This window comes from Taudactylus pleione, unplaced genomic scaffold (assembly GCF_031769625.1).
Source record: "Taudactylus pleione unplaced genomic scaffold, aTauple2 ptg000093l, whole genome shotgun sequence".
Lineage (NCBI taxonomy): Eukaryota > Metazoa > Chordata > Amphibia > Anura > Myobatrachidae > Taudactylus > Taudactylus pleione.
The window spans coordinates 14,758,224-14,785,733 of record NW_028284495.1 but is presented as its reverse complement, the minus strand read 5'-3'; the positions used below and the strand labels follow the sequence as shown (position 1 = coordinate 14,785,733).

The window sequence follows — 27,510 nt, the reverse complement described above, 5'->3', positions numbered from 1 at the left end:
AAGATTTATATACACAATCGATTGCAAATTGCACGATTGCTGCAATCAATCTCTGATGTATGGGGGCCTTCAGACTCAACTCCTGAGCTAATTACAAAGTGTTAATTTACTTTTTAACACATTGAAGCAGGTTGATTAGCAGTGTGGTTGGGTTCAGAATTAGGGTTAAGTGACAAAGTTCAATTAAAATCACTAGCCTGGACAGAAATGTTCATCCCCCATCCAAATCATGAGAGAGAGATCCAAGTGCTAGTAATGATCAAATAAAAAACAGGTGATATCAATCTGGGCTGTGAGACAGGCAGACCCTATTCAAGTTCTGTTGAGTCTCAACAAGCTTCTTCCATTTACTGTTTTTTTTTTAAAATACATACATTTGTGGTACATTGAAGACCAAATAAACGGTTGTTCTTGATGGCAGAAGCAACAGCCTCAACATCTTTTTTTCCAGCTTCTTGTGAGACCCAGGATTTCAGCTGTCCTGTCTGTCAGGAGATCTTTCAGACTCCTGTGAGAACACAAAGCTGTCAGCACGTGTGAGTAACTGCTCTTAATCTATGCTAATCTCTCCATTGTAGTTCATTTGTAATGTTATATTATCTACATATTTGTAATGTATATGCAGTTTCCATGTGATGAGTACATTTTACAAAAAGGAAAGTTCTATATTATAATTCCATTCTCCCCCCCCCCCCCCCCCATTGTGGGTAGTAAAGACATGAATTCTAAGGTGGATGTAATACTTTATAATAAAATGATGGATAAGCTTTTTATTTGGTGGATTTCTTTTCATCATGTAGTATTGCTTTGGTTTTTCACCCATCTATTCTCCAAACGCAAAATTGTGTGTCCAGTGCATATTTATCTTAATATCTGTCAACTATTTAAGCCAATATCAGCAATATCCTATTTGCTAATGGGCAGTGACCGATGGGTGTTTTTTGAAAGTTATCTATCTTTTGTTATGCTTTGACTTGGGTGACCTATTCATCAACGGTGTACTGGTGGCCCTCAATAATCTATTATCTAACTCCCCGCAAGTTGCGGCGGTGGATACTTAACTCATACTTGCCTACCCTCCCGATTTGGTCGGGAGCCTCCCAAAAATCAGATACCGCTCCCGACCTCCGTGGAAGGCAGGCAATCCTCCCGGCTGCCGCCCACCCCTCCTATCCCCCCACAATAACCCCTGCAACCCCCGCATCAGGGGGGGGTGGTGGTGATGCGATTTGCATCATTTTGGCCCCGCCCCCTGCTTCACAATGCCTATATTATCGATATTGTGTAGTGGGGGCGAGGCCAAACTGACAGGATCGTGTGGGCCTGCGCCCGCCATGCCCACAAGTGCCTATCACTCACCCGGCCACTCCCCCTTTTCCCTGCCACGCCCCCCGTCCTGCCGATCTGGCTGCTCCCTCCCGGAAGGAGCAGACAGAAAGTCGGCAGGTATGACTTTACTACTGGAGCAATACAGTATTGCTCTGGTGCTGGGACAGCTGGTCCAAAAAAGCATCTGTACCTGAGATTCCTAACACTGCTTCAGAAGTACAGCTCCACCCACTATGCGCAGTTTCATGCACAAAGGGGACAGAGTTGGCATAGGGTACTGTTAAGCCCTATTACCGTCCTGTTGAGCAGCAATAATAATATAAATGACACCTGCAATTTATAACCAAGTACTGAACATAAGGATAACCTGAGCAAACGTAGTAGCAAGTGCAGAGATTTTGGCAAGTTAGCAGCAAGTTTTTAAAAACAAAACCACCTACTTTAACTCCCGTCACTAAACCTTGGCACTTGCCGCAGTTCACAGGCTGCTGTAATTGGCCTCCAGTTATGGTCCGTGTCTTTTTTTCTGTTCCTGCTAATCAACCCTCTCTTCTGTTCACAGGCCTTGTCCTGCATGTTGTGCATAGCTCAAGTTCTATTGACTTGTCTGGTGGTGGCATGGCCCATATCAATAGAGCTGTAGCAAGTTTTATGGAATAGATTTAGGCCAATGTGACAGTTACTGTACTGTATATGCAGCCTGTCCTATGTCTATCTCCAATCTAGTGTTGTTACCTGCCTGCGGGCATCATTGATTTTGAGGCGAATGCCTAAAATCCAATGTGCGGTCTTTTCCCAGCCCCACAAGAATCAATGTTACTGTTGTTGTGGATTCCACCAGGAGAAAGGCCCCCTGGGCTCTAGTTCAGAGGGGGCTTCAACAGAGGGCAAGATTCTGATTAGGGTGGATGGCTTTCACTGATCTCAGCAAACTGGGCATGTATCTCAAAAGTAATCCCTGTCTGCTTGTACGCTGTACCACACATACGCACACACACACGGACAGAGACTGGAAGTGCGGACGGATTGATCTGTCTGTTGATGGACCACTATTTCCGTGAAATGGGTGCTTTTGGGTGGTAAACGAGAGGCGACCGTGGGAACTGATCCATCTCACGGGAGTATCGTAGGAGCGTAAGCCAACTTCCGTTCTCATTGGTAGGCAACGGACAGAGATGCGACACCTGTTTCAGATTAATCTTTTGCACCCAGCATGGAGTGGGTGCAAGTCCCGATACTACTGAAAGCTTTGTACAGATAATCGGCACAGACATGCGGATACTCGCATTAGTATAAGGTAGCAAGCAGGCTGCTACGGCTGTACAGCTAAGCTGCTGCAGATGCGTCAGAGGCATCAGAATCCGCCCCAGAGCCTCTAATGTAAGATAATGGATGTACATGTTCTAACTAACATACCATAGATGTTCCTAACCTGCTAAATGAAACCTGAATGCACATCCTTCAAAGAGGTTTTTCCTCAGAAAAATAAACCAAAATACTATAAAGCCTAAATATATATGGTCCTATGGGGTCTATTTACTAAGCCTTGGATGGAGGTAAAGTGAACAGAGATAAAGTACCAACCAACCAGCTCCTAACTGTCATTTTTCAAACACAGCCTGTGACATGGCAGTTAGGAGCTGATTGTCTGGTACTTTATCTCCATCCAAGGCTTAGTAAATAGACCCCTATATCTTTATAATGGGGATACTGTAAAATTCATATGTGGCTTATTAAATGGGTTGACTTGAAATAAGCTATGTAATAATACTGAAGTAGTGGTCCCATTAGGCACTTTAGAATCCTACAATTCTTCTTGCTCAGCATAACATGTAAAATATAATTTCTGTGAAGCAGCATTCTCCATTCACTTTAATGATCGGCTGAGAGAGCGTGTCTTAGGGAAATCCCGGCATGGGACTGATGATAGGCATCTAAATACCGACGCCTATCACCAGCCCCACGCTGAAATCCCGACGCCCGGCATACCGATCGTAGGTAAGTTCAGGAGTGCTTTGCCGTGGGGGGGGAGGGTTAGGATTAGGGACTACCCGGGGGGACTTGGGGTTAGGCACCCCTCGGGAGGGTTAGGTTTAGGCTAGGGGAAGGGGGGGGTTAGTGTCAGGTACCATCGGGGGGAGGTTAGGTTTATGCGCCCCTCCCCCCCCCAGGAGGGTTAGGGTGTGGGGAGGGGGAGGGTGGAGGTTAGGCACTAGTGGGAAGTTAGGGTTGGGCACCCCTAAGGTAGTGTTGGGGTTAAGGGGGGGGTATGGTTAGCAATAGCCTACTTGCCTTCCCCATCTGGATCTTCAGCTGGCGGCCTTCCGGCATCGGTATTTCATCCGCCGGGCTTTGGTCCAGCGATGATTCATACCGATTCCTATCTTAGTATAGCCTTACCTTAAGACCCTCTTTGGAAGTTGGATCAATGCTTATGCTGTTGCTATTTTTTTTTTTTTTTTTTGTCTTATGCCAGGTGATGCTCATAAAGTGGATATTTACTTATCTTTGGTACCAGAGGAAAATCTATCTTCCCTAAAGAGAGGGGGGATTATGTTATTATTTGTTTGGCTACACTTAAGAGAAAAGGCTTCCTGTGAAATGCCTACACCTGTAATGACTGAACTTGTGAACCTACCGAGCTCCAGCTACCTCTAACTAAATGGAACTGGCTTTTGCAAACCTAGATTGCATGCCCCTTGAGCCTCCAATGGTTCTTAAATTTTAATAACTTTCCTTTTAGGAGACAATATTGAGCTGCACACTGGAATCAGATGTTTTACATGTGAGCAAATTTTAAATTATTAATCATACCTTATATTGGGAAAGTTCAGCACTGAAATGCTCTTTACTCTTTTATGAAAATATGTGACCCCTAATAAAGACCCACTCAAATTGTATGTGTTTAGTTTTTGCAGAAAATGTTTTTTAATGGCTGTTAAAGCCAGTGGTGCACACTGCCCTCTTTGCCGTGGGTCAGTAAGTAGATGGGAAAGAGCAACACCAACCAGAGCATCTGACATTGAGATAGAGATGAGAAGCCGCTCAATGGGATGTATGTACTGCGGGAAACAGGTAAGATGCATGTTTTTACTGTATTGGCTAATGCAGTTTTATTATAAAATTACTATGCCAGAATTCAGCGCAGGAAAACACACTCACTCACTCACTGGGCCCTCTACAAACTGGGCCCTTCCGAGCTAGGTAGAGACAAGAGAAAGCAAAATCTCCACAATAGTGTATTACCATTAAACTTATTTTAAAAAGACACCCTTGTGTAACATGAGAATTGTAAACGCACTTATTTCCAAATGTGTATCCAAGACATCCCACACGGCAGGTGCTCATATGTGGATTAAATACCCTTACTTCAAGTTGTACAATTTGGAGTCCTTCAACATTTTCTTCATATCTTTCCACATCATATCTTTGTTTTTTGCACATGGAAGGAGATATGGAGAAATATATAGTGCACTACTGTATATAAAAGTATTTAATATTCCAAGAATTCTACTTACAAATTAAAAAACAAAGAAACCACATGTCATAAATAAAACATTACCATGGTTTGATCGCCTACCAGAGAAAGTAAAATGAAGTCTCATAAAAAGCAAAGCATTGTTCTGTCCTGGGATTCCCAAGCGTTGCCAGTCTGCCTACCAATTTCTCCATCCCTGGTAGTGTCCACAATGTCACTCCTTCCATGTGACTTGGTGTGCATTAGAAACTGTGTCTACAAAATGTATTGGTGATATTTATTTATTTTTATTAACAGTTTCTTATATAGCGCAGCATGTTCTGTTGCGCTTTACAATTGTAAACATTAATAGAACAAAACTGGGTAATAACAGACAGATATATAGGTAGGAAGGCCCTGCTCGCAAGCTTACAATCTATAGGGAAATAGGTATTGATACAAAAGGATAGGTGCTATATATTGCATTTTGGTCCAGCCAGAATGCACAGTTTCTTGGTGGGCTGCATGATCCATTTACACCGGAATGTTGGCCAAATGTCATGAGGATGTGAGAGAAAGACGATGTGTGAGGTTGTGTGTGGACTGTGAAGGGATGTAATTACATATGGAGGCTATGAAGGTTATGTGGGTGGTTCTGGGATCTGATAAGCTTGCCTGAAGAGGAGTTTTCAGGGATCGCTTGAAGGATTGGAGACTAGAGGAAAGTCGTATTGTGCATGGTAAGGCATTCCATAGAGTGGGTGCAGCCCGAAGAAATACCTGTAACTGTGAATGGGAGCAAGTAATGCATGGGGATGAGAGACTCAGATCTTGTGCTGAGCGTAGAGGTCGGGTAGGGAGATATTTTGAAATGAGTGAAGAGATGTATGTTGGTGTGGTTTGGTTAATAGCCTTATGTGTAAGTAAGAGTATTTTGTATTGAATACGGTAGAAAACCGGCAACCAATGGAGGGACTGACAGAGCGGAGCAGCAGACGATGAACATTTGGCAAGGAAGATGAGCCTTGCAGCTGCATTCATAATTGATTGTAATAGCCTGTTTTTGGGAAGACCAGTAAGGAGGCTATTGCAATAGTCAATACGGGAAATAATAAGTGCATGGATTAAAGTTTTTGCAGTGTCTTGGTTGAGATATGGATTGTAAGCTTGCGAGCAGGGCCTTCCTACCTATATATCTGTCTGTTATTACCCAGTTTTGTTCTATTAATGTTTACAATTGTAAAGCGCAACGGAATATGCTGCGTTATATAAGAAACTGTTAAATAAATAAATATGGTCGAATTTTGGATATGTTTCTTAGATGTATGTAACATGATTTTGAGACAGATTGAATGTGGGGAACAAAGGACAGTTCAGAGTCAAGGATGACACCAAGGCAGCGAGCTTGTGGGGCAGGGTGGATTGTCGAGTTGTCAACAGTGATAGAGAGATCAGGTTGGTAACTGTTATTGGCTGGTGGAAATATAATTAATTCTGTTCTAGAAATATTAAGTTTCAGGTGGCGAGATGGCATCCAAGATGAAATTGCAAAAAGACATTCAGTGACACGGACCAGTACAGATGGTGATAAATCTGGAGAGGATAGGTAGATTTGAGTGTCATCCGCATACAGATGGTACTGAAATCCAAAAGAGCTGATTAGTTTGCCAAGAGAGGAGGTATAGATTGAGAATAACAGAGGCCCTAAGACAGAGCCTTGCGGTACTCCAACTGATAGAGGTAGTGAAGAGGAGGCAGAATCAGAAAAACAAACAGTAAAAGAGCGATCAGATAGGTAGGAAGAGAACCAAGAAAGAGCTGTGTCCTTAAGACCTAGGGATTGCCAGAGTTTGTATGAGAAGAGAGTGGTCAACAGTATCAAAAGCAGCAGAGAGATCTAGAAGAATTAGGAGTGAGTAATGGCCTTTAGCCTTGGCAGTGACCAGATCATTTACTACCTTAGTCTGTGCTGTCTCTGTGGAGTGTTGGGAATGGAAGCCGGACTGAAGTGGGTCTATTAAGTTATGTGAGTTAAGAAAGTGCGTGAGGCGGGTGTAGACAAGTCTCTCAAGTAGCTTGGAGGGGCATGGGAGCTGGAAGATAGGACGGTAATTTGAGAGAGTGTTGGGGGGGCAGAGTTTTGTTTTTTCAGAATAGGAGTAATCACTGCATGGGGAGAGAGAGAGGGGGAGAGAAATTTTTTTTTTTTTTTTAGGTAGGGTTGGAATAAGCACAGGAGACAGAGCTTTACTGACTTGTGAGGGTAAAGGATCTAGAGTAGAGGTAATAGAGTAGGAGGATGAGAAGAGGGAAGATACTTCATCTTCGTTTGTGAGATCAAATGAAGAGAATGTGCCAGAGGATTCAGGTAGGGAATTGAGCAAGTCACTAGCTGAAGAAGAGCATACCATTTCATTTCAGATCTCATCAATCTTGTCTCTGAAATAGGAAGCAAGATCTTGTGCACAGATAGTAGCAGGTGGTTTGGGTGGGGTAAGAAGCAGTTTAAATGTATTAAAAAGTCGCTTGGGGTTAGAGGCTTGAGCAGAGATAAGAGATTGGAAATATGTTTGTTTGGCAATGTCCAGAGCAGCACGATAAGAGTTGTAGATAGTCTTATATGTGAGGAAGTCAGTTGGAGTATGAGACTTTCGCCACTTTACGTGAGAGTTTTTGTAGATTGCCACAGTTGACGTCTAACTCTTCGTGGTGTGTGATGGGTAGCTGTAGCTACTTCATCGAGAACTTTTTCTAGAATCTGGTTTAGGTGTGATGCCGCAGTCTCAGGAGAAGTGAATGTAGAAATTGGTGAGAGTTGTTGTAGAGAGGTAGATAGTTGTTGAAAGTTAATAGCATCAATATTTCTGTAGGTTTTAGATTTGGTTAATTTGAAAGACATTGATGTAATGGAGGAGAGTGTGCAGGTGATAAGCTTATGCGAGCGGCCACAAAGATGGTCGTGATGGTCAAGACCATCGCGACCATCGGGCTTGCGACGAGACCCTTGCGGTAGGGTTTCATCTGCCGCAAGCCCGGAGTGCTTTTGGCTCTATCAGCACTCCCACTGACATCACTAGTCAGTCAGTGGGGCCGGCCCCAGACGGTAGGCATTCCCATGGGAACGCCTCCGTGCTGTCAATCACCATCGACATCACGCCCCCTTTGGTGCAAGACCCATAGCGACGGCTTGGCCGTCGCTATTTGGGTCTCGCGCATGGGCACGATGGAGCTCCCTCTGTCATGCGCATGCGCACTAGGGCAACATCAACCCGCTTGCGAGCGCTCAGCGCTTGCGAGCGGGTCTGCATCAGGCCCTCAGTCTATTGGGAGAGGCTAAGAGACGAGGTTAGAGAGAGTAGTCTGGAGGCATGAGGAGATTGTGGACTGTTAATGGGGATACTGAAATCACCCATAATGATGGTGGAGATGTCTGATGATAGGAAGTGAGGGAGCCAGGCAGAAAAATGTTCCAGAAACTGTTGAGGTGACCCAGGTGGGCGATAGATAACAGCAACTCGCACAGAGAAAGGGGTGAAAGTCCTGATACAGTGTACTTCAAATGATGTAAATGTGAGTGAAGGTACCTGTGGGAGAACTGTGTATGTAACAGATTGGGAGAGTAATATTCCTACCCCACCTCCTTTACAAGCACCAGGCCTGGAGGTGTGTGAGAAGTGTAGGTTACCATATGAAAGTGCAGCAGGAGAGACAGTGTCTGATTGTGTGAGCCATGTTTCTGTTATTGCCAGAAGGTTGAGGTTTAGTTGACATATAGAGATCATGGATGGCTGTTAGCTTGTTGCAGACAGAGCGTGCATTCCATAAGGCACATTTTAGTGACTTGGAGGGTGAGGGGATATGTAAAGTGATTTCCTATTGTTTGATTGCCTTTTGTATTACTTTCATACCTAACTTGTTCTAAAATTACAACTGAGATGAAATTAATTCATTTATAGGTGAAATTGTCCTATATGCGACTTCATTATAAATCCTGTAAGAGCTATCAGGAGGAATATGGTACTACATCCAAAGATGCAAAAGTACGGAGCAACATATGCGTCACTAAACCGTAAGATTGATAAGTTACAGCAGGAGCTATGATGTATGTTGTATTGGCAATTTCTGTTTGTTAACTTTATTTTAAATAGCTTTTGTTTTGTATATTATTATTTATTATTATTAGTCAACTCACTACATAGTCACAATGTCTATGTTACATTTTGTGCTGAATAAAATAATCTTTGATCACTGGATTTAAGACAGGCCAGTGACTCTCCAGGTGTTGTGCTACTACAACTTCCAGCGAATCCTGCATTCTATTTTGCAGAGCCACAGGTTGTCCACGCCTGATTTTAAGGTTTTATTTTTATTTTTTTTAATGTCTGAGGGCCTACTCTCTCCTTTTTTAAGGGTCCTGTTCTAGACTGTGCACGCAAATATACATTGTTACTCTATTAGAGGGTCAGTTACCTGGTAGAACAGGACTACTATTGAACATGGGTGCTTGGTTTATTTCTATAGAAACTACACCAAGACTTGCCCTCCTGCCAATCACAATGGGTGATCCTAAAACAACCCTGTTCCCTCCTTGTTGGATGTAGGCTTTGATATAATAAACACAGTTCCTGCCAATGATTAGAATGACATTGTAGATTTGCATTAATTCATTAACCTACAACTACTTCACCCCAGCACCAAGAGCTTACATAGTTGTTTTAGTTATTTTTTTTTTTTTTACTGTGGCATAGATTTCATTTTTACAAGACCTAATGTAATTGAGTTTTAGACACTGGCTGGTCAGTACTGGTGTCCCCTATCACACGTACAGTACAATATGTTGTGTATATAGAAAGGATTATCATCATGTGCTTCATTATTATACATAGGTTACATTATACTGCATTCCCAGCACTATGGTGTATTCCCTACAGTGCATTGCAATCTGGCCCATCATGCATGCACTATATATATATATATATATATATATATATATATATATATATATATATTTTTATTTTTTTTTATTTATAAAGGGGCCAAGACCATGCAATTTGTGTTAGCCAAGCTACTGTGGCTGGTGATACGCTTTCTGGTGGTTGACCAAAATGCTTAAGCATGAGCCCCGACCACTGCATTCCCCTGGTGAGCCCTTCTTTCTCCTGTCAGACACTCTTTCCAATGCCCACATTTGCTGCACAATTTACAGTGTGGTGTTCCTGGCCCAGACATTATTTAAAGTGACACATGTTGGTAGATTTATTTTAAGACTTTTCCACAGATGTGTGCTGATGTAAGTGTGAGCTTCCACCAGTCATACAGTGACTTCCATGGCAAATTCATAAACTCTGGACAGATTCTCAACATTTTAAATTGTGAATGGTTTGAAATAACAAACATTAACTTGACTTAAAGTGGTATGAAGGCATATGATCTCCTTTAAAGTACTCGGCAATGTAACCAGCATTCTGCTGTTTCTAAAGGCAAAGGACTGAAAGATGATTTATAATATGCAGACAGAAGTACTTTATTATATTTGATAGGTTTAATAATTGCATCTAGGAAACAGGGCAAATGGTGCTATATGTATCTCTTGTCTATGAGGGCACAGCAACAATGTTTCCAAGTTGTATCCAAAATCTTGACAGCAACACATGAATCTATACAATTAAATGGCCGGCTGTAATCTTGAAACATTGCCCATTACCAGTTCTCTAGGCTTGGTGGTGGTCGTAATTAATTTATGTCTTTGTTTTCCTCTTGTATAGATATTCCTCCTTATACCACAAAATAATTTACTACTTTACACTACAGTACAGTACAGAACTTTCCAACATTCCCATATTTTTTTCTGTAAATGGCAAGATATAGATTTCGTCTACATCCCCCCCTACAAATCATAATATTCTCTGCAAAATACATTGGAGAGAAAAGAAGTTATGGCTGTTGTGATAACCACAAGGTGCGATTTAAAACATGAAGGCTCTTGTGGTCCAGCGCCCATTGCTGTGTACCCTGAACTGTCATTGTTTTGATGCCTTTCAGTTTATAATTTATTGTTTCTATTTGTGCATGTTATTTTATGCAGTGCATATTTGTTAAATGTTCTACAAGATGGACAAGTTATTCTTAAATGTTGCCAGGTGGCGTGTTTTATTCAGATATGGGTTAAAGCAAAGTCATTGTGTGCTGGTGCCATGGATTGGACTCCTGGGTGGGATGCACCATCATCGCTTTTAGAATGTGATTGTTAATGGCGCCTACCGCATTTTAAAAATAGTGCATACTGGCAGTAGAAGTGTGATGTACTGACTGGTTTGTACAGTGCTGCACCACTAGCACCAGGTTCAGGTGTGTTCGGATTGTTTCGGTGGCCGATTTCCCCCATGTTCAGATAGGACACACCGTGACAGAGAGGCAAGCCTGAATTCCCCTTTTGCAGACACAATGACCAGTCAGGAGGGAAGGTGCAACGCAATTTTATTATTTGTTAATATTTAAAAACAAATGACAGGAGATATTTACCATATACATATGGAATTAAATAAATTACACTATTCAATGACAAGGTATTTATTTATTACCTCCCAGTCATCTACCGGTGACCCCAGCTGGCAAGCACGTGAAACCAACAAGAACCACAATTCCTGCAGAACTTTACCAAAAAAACAAATGAGAGACCTAAATATGAAACCTGCTGGTCTAGCTTGAATCAATGGTGCTCCGGCAGTCTATAGCTGTGAAATAGTCTGTATTAACGCTCCCTTTTTGCTGAGAAAAACGTGGGAAAACCCATGCAGGTTAGGCTTATATCAGTAGTGCACCAGCAGCCTATAGTTTAAAAATACAGTCTGTGTTAAAGCTCCCTTTTTGCTGAGGAATAACATGGGAAAACAAAACATGCAGGCCAAGCTTGTACTTGTAGTTCTCCGGCTGTAACGGCTAACAGTTCACGCAGAGTAAATGGCCCAAGCACAATAAAGCACATGCAAGTTAGGCTGGTATTTGTAGTTCTCCAGCTGTAACGGCTAACGGTCTATGCAGAGTAAATGGCCCAAGCTCAATAAAGCACCTGCAAGTTAGGCTGGTACTTGTAGTTCTCCAGCTGTAATGGCTAACAGTCTATGCAGAGTAAATGGCCCAAGCACAATAATGCAACTTTTACTACCAGAATTGCCAGCCGGGGTTACACAGGGCTAAATAAACAAGTAATGTACATTACATCACGGGAATTGACAAAGCAACAGATTCACAGTAAGCATACATCTTTTGCTAAGGAGATGACAGCACAAGTAATATAAATTACAGCAGGACTTTGAAATGGATACCGGGCCAAGCAGTGTATAAGAGACAATTTATATTCACCCCAATATCAGTAAAGATTCAAACATTTCATGCAAGCAAAATATTAATCAGCATTGACAATAATAACACAGCGAGCAGTGAACAGATTTACAGAGTATTATAACAGATAAAGGGCCACCCTTTAGCTAACACACGAGTCAAACAGTAAACAGAGCCAAATACATATCACATGGCATTACATTTACTTTAAAGCTAGACATAAAATACTTTGTACATCACCCACAGTGGCATCGGACATGAGCCGACACCCATAAGGCAGGTCCCCTCCTGGACATGAGCCAGAGGTTCACAGGAAAGTAAATGACCACCAATGCAACTCTTGGGGAAAAGAGGGGGTGACCTATCTTTTACTCCTCCCCCCCCCCCCCCCCTATTTCATCACTACACACACACTTTACCTAATTTAAAACACTATTACTCCTTTCTACACCCAGTTGTGTGGGAGACTAACCCCCAGTCCCAGCTTTTACACAAAACCTAGTCTCCCAGCCTAATCATGGTTAGCCACAAGGTAAAGGATAATGCAATAGACCCAGGGGACCCAGATAGGATAGGTGTACAGATGGGCAGGGCCTTAATGGAGGGAAGATAGGAGCTGTGGAGGGACAGAGTATAGGGAGGTTCTGGTATGATCTCACCCCTGGCAGTGGCTGTTCAGCCTCCTCCAATGTCCAGGGCAACTCTGGGATGCACAGCACCGCATCAGAGCTCCCAGCTGCAGACCTCCGGCAGGTACTTTACAAGGAGCAACAGGAGCAAAATCCCTTTCCACAGGGGCTCTGTCCAGCAAAAACACACAGCAGCAGGAGGGGTCCTTAAGCACTCTTCCTCTGGGGCTGTCTTTTCTTCTGCCCGTGCGGGTGCCAGCAGGGTTTTCATCACTGGCAGGACCTTTTCCTCAGCTGGGGCTTCATTCGTGACGATGGAGCGATGAGACCTCCTTCCCAGACAGATCCTTTTCTCTCCCAGCATGCGCAGACTACCATATGCAGTGACTCCTGATAACAGACACTTAGGAAGGCAGTCCTTTATTCAGAGGGGGCTTCTTCCAAAGCAGGGTGCTCTATGCAAATCCCCAGGCAAGCTTCCTCCAGGGACTCAAATCCAGCATCAGAGCACCTCCCCTGGCAGGTTGTATAGGTAGCCTTCCGGGCTAATATGAAGTCTGGTAATTGTAATCCAGGGCAACATAATTAAAGTTATAGCATCCTTATTTTTACAGCTCCAAGGGCAGTCCACAGCAACTCATTACAGACAGCATACCAGGTGCAGTATTTGTATTCCAGGGTAAATGAGGGGTTACTGCTCCCCTATTTGTACAGATCCAGGGACACTCCACAGACACTCTTTACAGCCAGCAACAAGTGCAGTATTTGTAATCCAGGGCAAATAAAAGGGTTACAGCACCCCTCTTTTCACAGATCCAGGGGCACTCCCCAGACAAATCCTCACAGACAATCCTTTTTTTCCAGAAATTCCTCCCAGACTCAGCACTGACAGCCTAGAGGAAGGTATTTTATAAACTCTCCCTCACTCTCCTCCCTGTCAGTCTGGCATCTATGAGTGGACAGGGGGGACTCAGCAACAGGCCGCCTACAGGGATCTCTGCCTGGACACCCAGGCTACCAATCAATGGGGCAGGATTTTCCCTCCTAAATGGATCGCTGACCAAGGGGCACTTTCGACCTCCCTGTCTGCACATGCTCAGTAAGGTTCAGGGAGAGCAAGGTCAGTCAAAGTTCACTATACCTGCCTATTATGTGGAATGGGGCTGCAGTATATCTGTGTACATACATAAAAAAAATATATTGGGGGACCCCTATTTGGGAACAAACTTGGGGGTACCACAGAAGTTATCACTCACCTGACAGGCAGGTCATTACAGTAACCGGCCCTCTCTGCGATCTTTGTTGGGCAGGCACCGACTAAGGTTTCAGTCTAGGAAGGCACCATTTCTGACAGGGAGGCTGTGGATGAAGCTGTACACTGATGTGGTATACAGTAAATGCTGGCTATCTGTTAGTCTCACTTCCTTGTATAATGTAATCTATATACTTTAGTCCCCACTGCCACCGACTAGCAGTAGGCATTGTTACAACTGATGTAAACAATCCCTCATGACAATGACGCATACCCGGAAGAAGGGCTCATCATTAGGACCAGTGAAGTCCCTTCACTCTGACGAAAGGGAAGGGTATGCGATCATTTTAAGACAGCACGATGGCGCTAAGTTATGCTGCATATGTGGTCCCTGTATTTTTCGGTAAGTTAGAGCCGTTTGCTGCTATATTCAATTGGTGCATCCCGCCCCTGGGCACCTGCTCCACAGGGAGCCAACTATCACAAACTGCCATGGGGGGAGGACACTCTGCACCAACCACCATGAGGGAGGACACACACAGAGTTAAGACATCATTTTTCCCACCTATAACAAGCTGGCAGTTAATCTGTCCAACACTAGCTCCGACACGGTTGGAATATTTTAGGGCATTTAATCTGTTTCCAACTGAATTGGTTTGTTCATGGATTGGTGATTAGGAACTGTACTTCCATCACTTGTGTATGCTGTACCTGCAAAGAAGCGCGTCTGTCTGGTGATTATATATTCACATGTCTATATTGCCATCTATAGATTAAACTGCTTTTTGATAACAATCTATCTAGGTGATTTAAAAGAACTCACTAGGACGTGCGGTCCTCACAGCTGTCAAAGACCTAGGGGTCTATGTACTAAGCTTTGGAGAACGAGAAAGTGGCCGAAGATAAAGTACCAACCAGTCAGCTCCTAACTGTCATTTTTCAAACACAGCCTGTAAACAGCTGATTGGCAGATACTTTATCTCTGTCCACTTTCTCACTTTCCAAGGCTTAGTACATATACTCCTTAGTTTTGTGAGACTTGCAAGATTATCATGAAAACAGAGTTGTGCCAAAGCATCTCTGCTCACCAAATCATGTGCTTTAGAACTATTGTCATGGTAATTGCATAACTATGTGGAAAATGTGAAGAATCATTAGCCATTAATAGCAGTTTGAAGAAATAACTATGGTAAATAACAAATTGCTGTGGCAGGCTATAAGAATAATAATGTTAACACCTCTCATTTGTCCAATGGTATGGCTTAAGTCATTGGTTAATTTCGACTATGCGGCTTTCTATATTTGTCTTATCTAACCTAGTCTAACCTTAACCACACCCATGGGCGTATTTACAATGTACACAGGACCCCTTGGGCATTAATGCATCCCTGACCACAGCCTAACCCTAACTATAAAACTGTCAAATCATCTCTCAATATTCTGTCATTGCTGACATGTTGAATTTGGATCACCAAACTATGTTGACCTACTGAATGTATGCTCTTTAAATATAGAAATTTTTTTTTTATTGTATAAAGAACCATAAGATAGGTGCAGCGAACAAAAAATTAAAAGCTTTAGCGCCGTATTTAGAGCGGACCTGCCTGTTTTGCAGGCAAAAAGTCTGTATCGCCCGCGTAGCCCCGTATTCAATTTGAAAGTACGCAAAAACGGGACCCGGCGAAACTTAAACAAGCGGAAAGTCCTGTCAGATTTGGGGAAATCAGCCTGACACCCCCAAAGATGCTGTGACATGGGGGTTAGCTATGGTTACCCCCGATTTGGCTTGCTGAAGGTATTTGGTGTTTTAGAACTGGCTCAATAGCTGCTAAATAGCTTTTTTGTATAAGTGGTAAAGAATAGTATTCAGCAGTTTTATTTGCAGAAAATAAGTTATCCCAGCAAATTTGGGGTACTTGAAAATTGGGACCAACATATTTTCAAGTTGCTAAAGTTAAGTTTAAAAAAATCATGAAAAATCCACCTGCCGCAATCGCCTGCAATGAAAAAAAACACCTGGGGCATACTTGGGTACCCCCCTGGAATCTTTTGCTAGTTTTTAAGATTGTCTCCCCCCCCCCCCTTCTTCTTCTTCTTTTTTTTTTTTTTTGCCCCCAAATTTAAAGTGATTTTTTTTTTGGGGGTGTTTTAACGCAGTTTACCTTTTTGGGGGACTGTCTGAAGGCTGCACGGGGCTTCTCGCAAAGTTGCACCCCAAATCCCCAATTCTGCACTTTTTTCCGCCTGCTATTCATAGATGAAACTTTTTCGCCTATTACATTATATTGACTTTCCGCCTAGGTGGAAAGTCTTTCAAATTGAGTACGGCGATACTTTTCCGCCTGGCGAAATGACGTCATTGTCGAAACTTTTTCACCGATTCCGGCTTTTCACTCCTAATTGAAAACGGGCCTTAATGTTTTTAAATTTGCTTGTCAGAGTATTAAATCCAAATATTATAACTCCAGGTGTTTAAATGAGAAGTTGTCTTATCCTGTCTGCTGAAAGAGGCAATGAGTATAGTTCACAGTTATTGGAAAATAAAGATTGCCAGATTTCCTGTGTTCTTCTCTTGCAGGCTGGAAACCACCTATAATTGTCCCCTGTGTCCACAGCAAAACTTGAACAGAAGAGCCTTATTGGACCACTGTAAACTTGTGCATTATTTTGAAGTTGTGGAAGCGGTAATTCCGTTATTGTTCTTTTTCTCTCTCTCTGTCTCTCTCTCTCTGTCTCTCTCTCTGTCTCTCTCTCTCTCTGTCTCTCTCTCTCTCTGTCTCTCTCTCTCTGTCTCTCTCTCTGTCTCTCTCTGTCTCTCTCTGTCTCTCTCTCTCTCTCTCTCTCTCTCTCTCTCTCTCTCTCTCTCTCTCATGCTGAAATATGAATTTTCATCTTGATACATTGTTTGTGTATGTAATTAATTTTATTCAGTAAAGTAATCATTAATTGTTACTGGGGTTTTGTGGATTCAGATCAGGACCTTTTGGAATTGGCTTTATAGAAGCGTCGACCTTTTATTAATCCTCTGAATACTCTGAGTAGACTGAACACTGGTATAGGGGAAATCCCTGGTGGGCCCTACAGCCTGAGGGCCCCACATTATATCCTAATGTCAGGTTTCAGACTGTGCATTCAAATTATACATGCTACTACAGGGTCAGTTGCCTTTTAGAGCAGAAACATGGATGAACATGCACTGTTGTATCCATGTTGTTGTCTTCTGGCTGGTCACACCCCTTAAGCATTGGTACCTACCACTGCCTTCCCCCCGCTAGGCCCTTTATGCCCCAGTCCAACACTGATTCACTCCCCTTATTATACCTACAGACTATCTGGCCTCAGAACTGTAGTACAGCAGAAGCAAGCCTTAGGTGCAATAGGAACAGAGGGCCTGATTGTCGCAATGGTCTTGACCATCATCATGGCCGCTCGCTATAGCTGTGGGTGGTCACCCACAGCTATGCGAGCGGCCAGGAGGCCGCTCAAAAAAACCAGAGGGCCATCCCTGATTCAGAGCGAGCGCTCTGTCAGAGCATCCGGCTCTGAATCAGGCCCAGAGTCCTTGTAGCACTTTCGACAGACCTGCAGGAGCAGGAGCGGTGCACGGTTTCTAGGTGCCCTAGGCAAAGCTTCACATTACCGCTCCTAATTCCCCAACACACACTTTCAAACCATTTACATAAAACCACACTTACGTTTTTACTGGAGTCTATAATTTTTTTTATATGCACATCCTTTCTATAAATGTATTAGTGATCCAAAGCACCCAATATGCCCATTCACCTTCACCCCAATCAACCCCATTTACAAATTCACCATCATCACCATCATCATCATCATCACCTACCTTGCCCATCCAGCACCCGTTAACCCATTCCTCTCCAAGAGGGGAAATTCAATTTGTTTTTATTGCGGCTTTAAGAAATGGGCACCTGATGGGTCGATTCAATCGACAGTGCTGGGTGCAGCCTTCTTTACTAGGCTAAACTCAATATATTTGGGTGCGACAAACACGATAACTGATGGGCACCAAACAATTGAATTGCTCTGTCGAGTACTCATTTATTTAAAGTTGAGATTTAAAACAATTTAACCCCCCAAAAATCCATGAATCCATTAACACTCCCAGCACCCATTAATATATTTATCCATATTATCAGCACACATTAACATCCCTCCACCAGGAATCCATTTATCCATTCACCACCAGCACCCATTAACTCATTCCCCTCAAGAATCCATTGATCAATTCTCCCTTGCAGCACACATTAACACATTTGTCCACCCTGTCAGCATGCCTTAACCTCCCCCAACCCACCACCTATTCATTTATTAACCCCCCTCTCAGGACTCATTCACTGCTCTCTCTGCACCCATTAACTCTCAATCACACTCCAAAAAGCAATTAAAAAGTCTCCTTACCTTCCTGCTGCTTATTCAGATTCCTGGATCTTCTTGTACAGCCTGTGAGGTGGAGTTTGCATAATTGGCTGTGTCAGAGGGAAGGGGAGGAGAAAAAGGGACGGATGTAACTGGTGTCGCCCTCTGAGGGGGTGACAACAAAATGTCAGCTCTTCTTCTGTGACCGGGGGCCAGGTGCTGCACTGTGATCTTATTGTGCAGCGCCCGGGGCCTGATCACTGGAGTAGCTGGCAGTGCGGGGAGTGTGTCTGAGGGCAGCCTGGCATCTCCGGAAGTGCGTAGCATGCTCCCAGAGTGATGGAGGAAGGGACAGCCCTGCCCCCTTTTTAGGTGTACCTCTGGTGCATGCAGGGGGTCTATTGGCCATACTGGGTGTCACCAATCTCAGTGAAGCTGACTGAACACAATGCTGAGAAGCAATGTTTGTACAGTTTTTCGGGATAGCACAGAAGCTGAATGTTGTGAAGTAATTACTTCAGCAGGTGTGCTGGGACATACAGTCAGAATGCTTATAAAGCAAATACTGGAGCCTAGCAACTGTAGCAAGTACCGAATGCTGTTAGCAATGCTGGAGACTGATGACTGACACAGATGCAGTAGGCATATCCCCTCAGGAGCCAGGAAACTGATCTCTGAGGAGAAGTTGCTTTGGCAATTAACGCCCAACAATTCCTGGTTTAAATAAGGCGCCCTAAAACTGATAGGCTGGATGAATCATGTGACCCGGAGATGCTGGAGACTGGCTTGCAGGGCCTGCTCAAGGCATGTTCGACCCGTGCGGTTGAACAGGGGCGCCACCCCATAGAGGCCGCATTCCTCCCAGCCATTCCCGATTTCAGCGGGACAATCACTCTTTGCGGGCACTGCCCTGCTGTGCCACACGTGGGATGAAGTGTCCCGCGGGCGGTCGGGATGTTTGCCACTTCTATGGCCACAGCTGAGCGGCGTGCTGGCCCCTGTGAAGAAAAATGGATGCCGCGTGCATGCGCGCAGCATCCATTCAGTGCAGGGAGAGAGCTGGGAGAAGCCCAGCTACTGACTTAGGGGTCTATTTACTAAGCGGTGTTAGGAGACAGTGATAAGGTGCCAGCCAATCAGCTCCCAACTGTCATTTTTCAAACACAGCCTGTGCGATGACAGTTGGGAGCTGATTGGCTGGCACCTTATCACTTTTCACTCTGTGTCTTAACACTGCTTAGTAAATAGACCCCTAAGTGCTGGAGTTGCCCCCAGCCTGACGTTAATTGAGAGACCTCATTTAGGGGTCGTGGCCTATTGTAATTATGCCACACTCTCTTCTGTTTAGGGCCTCCGGGTCCCTGGCTGCACAGGGCGCGGCTCATGCTGGCTTGTCAGAGTGGATCAAGTGATCCTGTCTAAGTTGATGGTAGCCATGATGCAGAAAGGCAAGAACTGCATGTTACAGATGAGTGACCCACTCAGGGATACTGCAGGCAGCCAGTGGGGAAATTTAAGTGATGTAACACCACCAGACCTGGTGACAGGCATTGGACCCAGGGCCGGATTATAGGCAGGGCGACAGGGGCGTTCGTCTAGGGCCCCCACACATAGGGGGCCCCCACACACTGTCCCCTGCCTCCGGCCACTACTTCTACTGCATACCGGAGTACAGCATTTAGCTCCCTCCGTTACAATCCTCGGCAGCTCAGCTGTTTCCTTTCAGCAGCCGCCGAGGAGCTTCATTACAGTCACAATCTCGTGAGATTAGGATGCAAAATCTCGCGAGACTGTGGCTGGTCGGACCAGAGCCCATGCAGTAACCCAGGGACCAGGCTGCCTGCAGTGTGTGACAGCGTGAGGCAGAGCAGCTGAGTGGGACTCCAAGGTGTCATGTTACACTGCTTCTGCGTGTCACCCGGCCGTGGAGCAGAAGAGGAGAGAGCCTGTGTGCAAGTAGGTAATTTTGTGTGTGTGTGTGTGTGTATGATATATATATATATATATATATATTGTTGGTAAGTGTGTGTATGTATTAGGGGTGAGCGGGTTCGGATTTCTGAAATCCGAACCCCCCCCCCGATCCGAGGCTGATCCGAGTCAGGCTCGACTTTTCCCGCCTGACTCGGATCTGAAATCGAGGCAAAACGTCATCATCCCGCCTTCCGGGTATCGCAGGTTTTGGATTTTATATAAGGTACCCGCGTCGGCGCCATTTTCTCACTCGGCTGTGGACAGTGAAGAGGGGGGGTGGGAGTTAGGGCTGGCTGGGCTGTGTAGTGCTGTGCTGTGCTGCTGTTGTCCATAGGGGTTGTGTCCACTCCTCCAAAGTCCATAGGGGCTGGCTGGACTGTGTTGTGCAGTCAGTTGTCCATAGGGGCTGTGTCCACTCCAAAGTCCTGTGCAGTGTCCCAGTCCTAAAGGGGTGCTGTAGTGTTGTCCAGGGGGTGCTCTGTTCGTCAGGGGTGCTCCCCCCAAGTGCAAAAAAATTAATATTTTTTCTGTGTTTGTGAATTGTGTGCGCAGTAGCATCAACAGTAGTTGATGCAGTGTGCATCAACAAAGTAGTGCCAAGCGTGCCCCTGTGTCATAAGTAAAGGGCCAGCTGGCTTGACCTTTAAAGGGTGCTGTAACCCCCAAAGTGCACTCCAAAAAAAATAAAAAAATATTTTCTGTGTTTGAGAATTGTGTGCACTGTGGCTGCACGTACATCAACAAAGGAGCAGCGCCTGTGTCCCATGAGTAAAGGGCCGGCTGGCTCATTTCTTAAAGGGTGGTGTAACCCACAAAGTGCACTAGTCTCCAACAAAAATAAAAAATTATTTTCTGTGTTTGTGTGCGCCTTAGCCGCACGTATATATCAATATAACATAAATGGAGGACCAAACTTTCTCCAATAAAAATAAAATAGGGAGAGATCAAGAACCACTTCCTCCTAGTGCTGTTGCTGCTGCTGGGAGTTGTTCATCATCCCAGAGAGGAAGTAGGAACACCACTACTTTTACTAAACAATTGACTCTCCAACAGTCCTTAGCGAGGAGGATGAAGAACGACAGCAGTCATCCTGAAGCAAAACGTATAACTGAGGCCTTGACTGCTATGTTGGTGTTAGACGTGCGTCCGGTATCCGCCATTAGTGCAGTGGGATTTAGGCAATTGATGGAGGTAGTGTGTCCCCGGTTCCAAATCCCGTCTAGATTCCACCTGCATCCTCAAAGCAGCAGCGACAAGCGTGCGTCTGTCTGTTAAAGGGTGGTGTAACCCTCAAAGTGAGGTCCACAAACAATAAAAAAAATTCTTTTTTTTTTCTTTTTTCTGTCTTTGTGAATTGTGTGGGCTGTAGCGGCACCTGCATCCTCAAAGCAGCAGCGACAAGCATGCGTCTGTCTGTTAAAGGATTACATCGGTGACAGCATCCATGTAGGCATGTCAGACAGTTCGTACCTGTACTGGCAGGAAAAAGAGGCAATTTGGAGGCCCCTGTACAAACTGGCTCTATTTTACCTGAGTTGCCCCCCCCCTCAAGTGTGTACTCTGAAAGAGTGTTTAGTGCAGCCGGGAACCTTGTCAGCGAAAGGCGTAGGAGGTTGCTTCCACAAAATGTGGAGAAGATGATGTTCATAAAAATGAATTATCAACTCTTCCAGGGAGACCAGCCTCCAGAAAGTACAGAGGGACCTGTGGTTGTGGATTCCAGTGGGGTTGAATTAATACTCTGTGAGGATGAGGATGTACACAACACTGAAGAGGGTGAGGAATCGGTGGATGAGGACGACATCTTCCCTCCGTAGAGCCAGTTTGTGCAGGGACAGATTAATTGCCAGCTTGTTTTGTGGGGGCCCAAACGAACCAATCATTTCAGCCACAGTCGTGTGGCAGACCCTGGCGCTGAAATGATTGGTTTGTTAAAGTGTGCATGTCCTGTTTATACAACATAAGGATGGGTGGGAGGGCCCAAGGATAATTCCATCTTGCACCTCTTTTTTTTTCTTTGCATTATGTACTGTTTGGGGCCTAGTTTTTCAAACTGCCATACTGTCTGCCACTGCAGTGTCACTCCTAGATGGACCACGTGTTTGTGCCGCCAACTCGTGTCGCTTAGCATAGTCATCCAGCTACCGCGGTGCAACCTTTTGGACATAAAAACACTAGTGTGAGGTGTTCAGAATAGACTGAAAATGAGTGGAAATTAAGGTTATTGAGGTTAATAATAGCATAGGAGCAGAAAACCCCACAAATTCTGTGATTTTAGCTGTGTTTTATGCTTTTTAAAAAAAGAAAAAAATACAGATCCAAAACACAAAACACAAAACTCAGAACCCAAAACACGGAAGGGTGGTTTTGGCAAAACCAATCCAGATCCAAAATACGAAGAAAGATCCAGATCCAAAAACAAAACACGAAAAGTCGCCGGTGCACACCCCTAGACTGTATGTGTGTATGTATGTGTATATATATATATATATATATATATATATCTCTAAATATATATATATATAGATATATATATATATAGATATATATATATATATATATATATATATATATAATTAGATATATATATAATATAATTAGAGATATATATAGATATATAATTAGAGATATATATAGATATATAATTAGAGATATATATATATATATATATATATATATAATATAATTAGAGATATATATAGATATATAATTAGAGATATATATAGATATATATATATATAATTAGATATATATATATATATATATATATATATATATATATATATATATATTTAGAGATATATATATATATATATATATATATATATATATATATATATATATATATATATTTAGAGATATATATAATTAGAGATGAGCGGTTCGGATTCTGTGGAATCCGAACATAGGGGATTTTAGTCCACCTGAACGCTGTTCGGGTGTTCCCCGCCTGACTCAGATCCTCGTTTTTTGTAAAAAAATCCAAATCCAAAGCCAGTCACCGCAGTTTGGCAGATCCAAAGCCGGACGCCGAATTAGAACCAAATCCGGCAAAAATGGTCCGGCGCACATTGTGTGTGTGTGTGTGTGTGTGTTTGTGTGTGTGTGTGTGTAAAATAAGTAAGAAACAAAAACAAAAAACAAACAAACAAAAAAAAAAATATATATATATATTTGTATATTATAATATAATTTATTTTTTTTGTGTGTGTATATATTCAAGTAGGTAATTGTGTGTTTTGCTTTAAAATGTAATATACTGGGTGCATTTGCTATATGTAAATCAGTCTTGGAGTGCCGCGTGTTTTTCTTCCTGCTATCCATTTATCGCTGAAGGCAGCCAAGCAGCTGCAACAGTATTAGGTCTACATTGCTACTGTGTGTATGAATGTGTATGTATATATGTATATGTGTGTGTGTGTGTGTGTGTGTGTGTGTATATATATATATATATATATATATATATATATATACACACACAGTACATTATACTTTTTGAAAACATCAGCAATCTACCATTTTGATAATTTTATTGATAGGGGTCTGATTGGACCATGTTGTGTAATGGATACTATTTATAAAACGTTTAAAGATGTGGCTGACCATGGAATAGAATTGTTGTATGTTGTCTTTGAAGGTCACAGAATTGGCAATTGTACCTTCATTTTATATTGCTCTCTTAGGTGTGCCCTATATGCGCTCTTTTCCCCTGGGAAGATCCTATTCAATTAAAAGGAAATATTGTTGGACATCTAAATGCCAGGCACCAATTTAACTATGAAGAGTTCATGGTAAATATTCTTATTTTTACATTATTATTATTCATCATTTTTTTTTTTTTAATCACTGTGTGGTAGATATACTAAGCTGTGGTGTGAGAGAAAGTACCAACCAATCCGCTCCTGTTGTTGTTATTTTTTTTCAAACACAGCCTGTAAAGTGACAGTTAGGAGCTGCTTGGTTGGTACTTTCTCTTCCACTTTCTTTCTCCAAGGCTTAGTACATCTACCCCTATGTCTTTTTTTTAATAATACCTTCCGTGACTTTGGACATTAATTCTGCAAAATAGCCAAAAGTTCTAGCCATGAACTTGTTGAGCCATGAAGCGGAGCTTGCAGCAGGGTTGGGACAGCTCACCTGCCGGTGAGTGTCTTCTGGATGCGAGTAGTGGTACAGGGTGCTGGAACAGCAGTACCGTGGGTAAAAGCAGCAGGTCTATTGGAGCAAAAGGGGAGCCTCCCGTCCCACACTGGTAGTCTACTCTACACACACAGTCAAGATGCCACCACGCATGTGCAGTAGTAACAATCTTGGTAAGGGAATGAAGCATGATCCTTGGAGGAGACCTATTGGAGAATGCAGTAATGCTTCTATCAGCCAAGTCACACATGCACACAGCACAGGAAGGCCAGATTTGGACACTCAGTAGCAGATTTAACAAATCTAAAAAAGGATAATAAAAATGATTACAGGTATATTCAATTTCAATGGGAAGAAATGCTTTAATTAAATTATTTCTTTTTCCTCTTTTGCCATCCCAATAACTACTGCATCCTTCTGAAATTGGCTTTCATATGATTTGCGTGGTGGAGGCAAACGACAAACTGGGAGATGTATCAAGCCTCCTAAAGAATGCACAATAGATAAGTTGCCCATAGCAACCAATCGGCTTCTACCTATCATTGTATAAAATTTTTGTCAGCTTCGGAGCTTGTTAAATAGGGAGAAGCTCTCTGTGTGTGTGTGTGTGTGTGTGTGTGTGTGTGTGTGTGTGTGTGTGTGTGTGTGTGTGTGTGTATGATATATATATTTTTTTGTTTCTTTGTTGGCAAATATCTTCCACAGTTCTCAAGGTAAAGTTGCTAATCCTTACATAGCTTACTTTTTTGATAATAACTATTAGCCCACAGAGCGACAACTCTTATATATAAAATTCATTGGTCTGTCTGTTTGTTTCTGACCAGTTATGCATTCGGACACCCCCGCATCGATTGGGATGAAACCAATGCAAGGTGGTCCAATTGTATCCTGGCCAGGTTTTGTTGGTGTACGCTGGGCAGAACTTTGACCCAGGGAGCTTGTTCTGGGCCTTCTACCAGATGGATTTGGATGAAAACTTCAGAGGGTGGCAATTGGCCTGGGATGCCTATCAGAGTATCTGGGGTCCTGGTGGGATCTCCTGGCTGGACAGAACTTTTGACCCAGGGAGCCTGTTCTGGGCCTTCTGTTAAATGCATTTGGATGACATCACTTAATAAAATGTAATAACTGAAGATTTAAACCCAGGCAATACTGTGTACTTCAGCTAGTATTTCTATAAATAGACATATTATTCCAGCAGACCTTTTAGGTTCACTACTTTAAAATGGCTGCAAATGATGTCTGTGAGCTTAAGAACAAATCAGAAGCCACAATCTGTTACTGCAGCTTCTGATTGGCCCATTCTGGGAGTGTTGATTTATAAGATAATGAATGCACAGCTAAAAAGATGGTTTTCTGTGGTGTCAGACAGGTCCCCTTTGACCTCCTCACAGTATATGTCGGACTAGAAGAACTTCGCTTTTATTCTAACAGCTTTTATTCTAACATACAGCACAGAATAGTATTTCATGAAGTATGAATACAGCTTAGCTTTTCATCACATGCAAATAGAATGTTTCTGATCGCTTGTTATTTCAGCAGTGCCGTTATATTCTGTATTTATAAGACAATACATTCCTTTGCTAATAGCAGCTTGCATAGAAGTTAGCACGGTATACTGGAATAATCTAAAGCAGGATTTCCTCAAAAGTACAATACCTGAAGACCAGGATTGTGGAAACCCTGTATGTACATTGACAAAACCCAAGATAATTTACCATGGTGCTGGTCCTAGCTATTTCCTTCAAAGAGGAAACCCGTCTAGGTTTGTGTGTGTGTGTGTGTGTGTGTTTGTTTACTGTGAGATGTGCTCACGGTACCAATACTAAACAAGTTACTGGTCTTTAAATTTTAACCTAAGATATTTACAGTCTTGCCATGGGGACAATATCGGCATCTGGTAACTGAATTGAGTGATGATACGTACAATATATCATGAGCAGTGGTGCAACTCAGAGGCCAGCTATGTGTGTGTATGCTTGGGTTTTTACCAGTCATCATTATTAGTGCATCAGCCCTACTTTGCCTATTTGTGGATGCACCTTCAGCTGCAGCGTCCTATATTTCCTCCAGGGCATGTGCAGTCTGAAGGCATGCAATTCATTTGCCAAACTAACTTGCACTGAATTCTACATCAGCCCCAAAGTATTACATTTTTTACTACAGTACACACTCCTGATGCACAGATTTATTTTAGCCTAGTTTAAAAAATTTATTATTTTAGTTGTTTTCCTGTTAACTAGTCAATGTCTCATTGATCCCTATCTTCCAGAATGTCTACCTTGATGAAGATGCTCAATTCAAAGCTGCAGTTGAGAAATCCTATCAAACGTTTTACGGACTACATGAAGTGTTGCAATAAATACTACTTAGCAACTTACACATTTTATATTTTCTTTATTCTCTGTTAATAAATAATTTTACTCTAAAATACATACTTTTTTTGTGTTCATTGTAAAGCAATCAAAATGTACTCTTAATCAGGTGGTGGCTCATATCGCACTGACTTCATTTGGTGATTCATTAGCAACTAAACACATGCTGTTCCTATTCTCGGTATGCTTTTCCCTCTAGTGTCCCTAGGGAGTACCACCCACTCTTAGAGATACTGTTCTATGATGACCGACTACTTGTGACCCCCACCTCTGTAATTGAATGCTGTGGGGCTTTTCCTGTTAGTTGCCATGACCCTGCTATTGAATGCTGCCTGGACTAACTTCTGCTTATTACCTTGATTCTACTTTTCACATTGCTTAAACTATGTATTGCTAAGCATTGTTGCTTTTACCTCCTCCTGTTTGCATTGTTTCTGTTGTGAGATTGTCATTCTGTTTAGATGGTCACCTTCGGCACACATGGTGGTCTGGGCTAGAGACAGTGTTGAGGTCAGCCCCTAAGGATGTAATAGTCCATTTTCACTCCTTTCCAATATTTATTTTTTATTTTTTCCTCGAAACGCACCTGTCATTCCCTATACAGGAGACAATTTACCTGGTTTCCAAGCTTGG

At 43.0% G+C, this 27,510-nt stretch overlaps 1 protein-coding gene across 2 annotated transcripts; it reads left to right on the top strand.

Annotated features, from left to right (window-relative positions):
• The first annotated feature begins 221 nt into the window (after positions 1-221).
• Positions 222-26,915, top strand: RNF138 (ring finger protein 138). Of its 2 annotated transcripts, XM_088469779.1 has the most exons (7): positions 509-536; positions 4,073-4,114; positions 4,239-4,404; positions 8,743-8,855; positions 16,587-16,692; positions 24,046-24,153; positions 26,775-26,915. In XM_088469779.1, the coding sequence occupies exons 2-7, from the start codon at positions 4,104-4,106 to the stop codon at positions 26,862-26,864; spliced, it is 594 nt and encodes a 197-aa protein (XP_088325905.1). In that variant the 5' UTR covers positions 509-536; positions 4,073-4,103; the 3' UTR covers positions 26,865-26,915. The 2 variants fall into 2 exon arrangements, with proteins under 2 accessions (XP_088325904.1, XP_088325905.1); XM_088469778.1 differs by lacking the exon at positions 4,073-4,114 and having other exon boundaries at positions 222-536; positions 26,775-26,914.
• Positions 26,916-27,510: the final 595 nt, after the last annotated feature.

Coding starts and splice junctions, on each gene's coding strand:
- RNF138 (XM_088469778.1), top strand. CDS start 415: ATGGCAGAAGCAACAGCCTCAACATCTTTTTTTCCAGCTTCTTGTGAG. Junction 4,405..8,742: donor GTATGTACTGCGGGAAACAG/GTAAGATGCATG, acceptor ATTCATTTATAG/GTGAAATTGTCCTATATGCG. Junction 8,856..16,586: donor AACATATGCGTCACTAAACC/GTAAGATTGATA, acceptor CTTCTCTTGCAG/GCTGGAAACCACCTATAATT.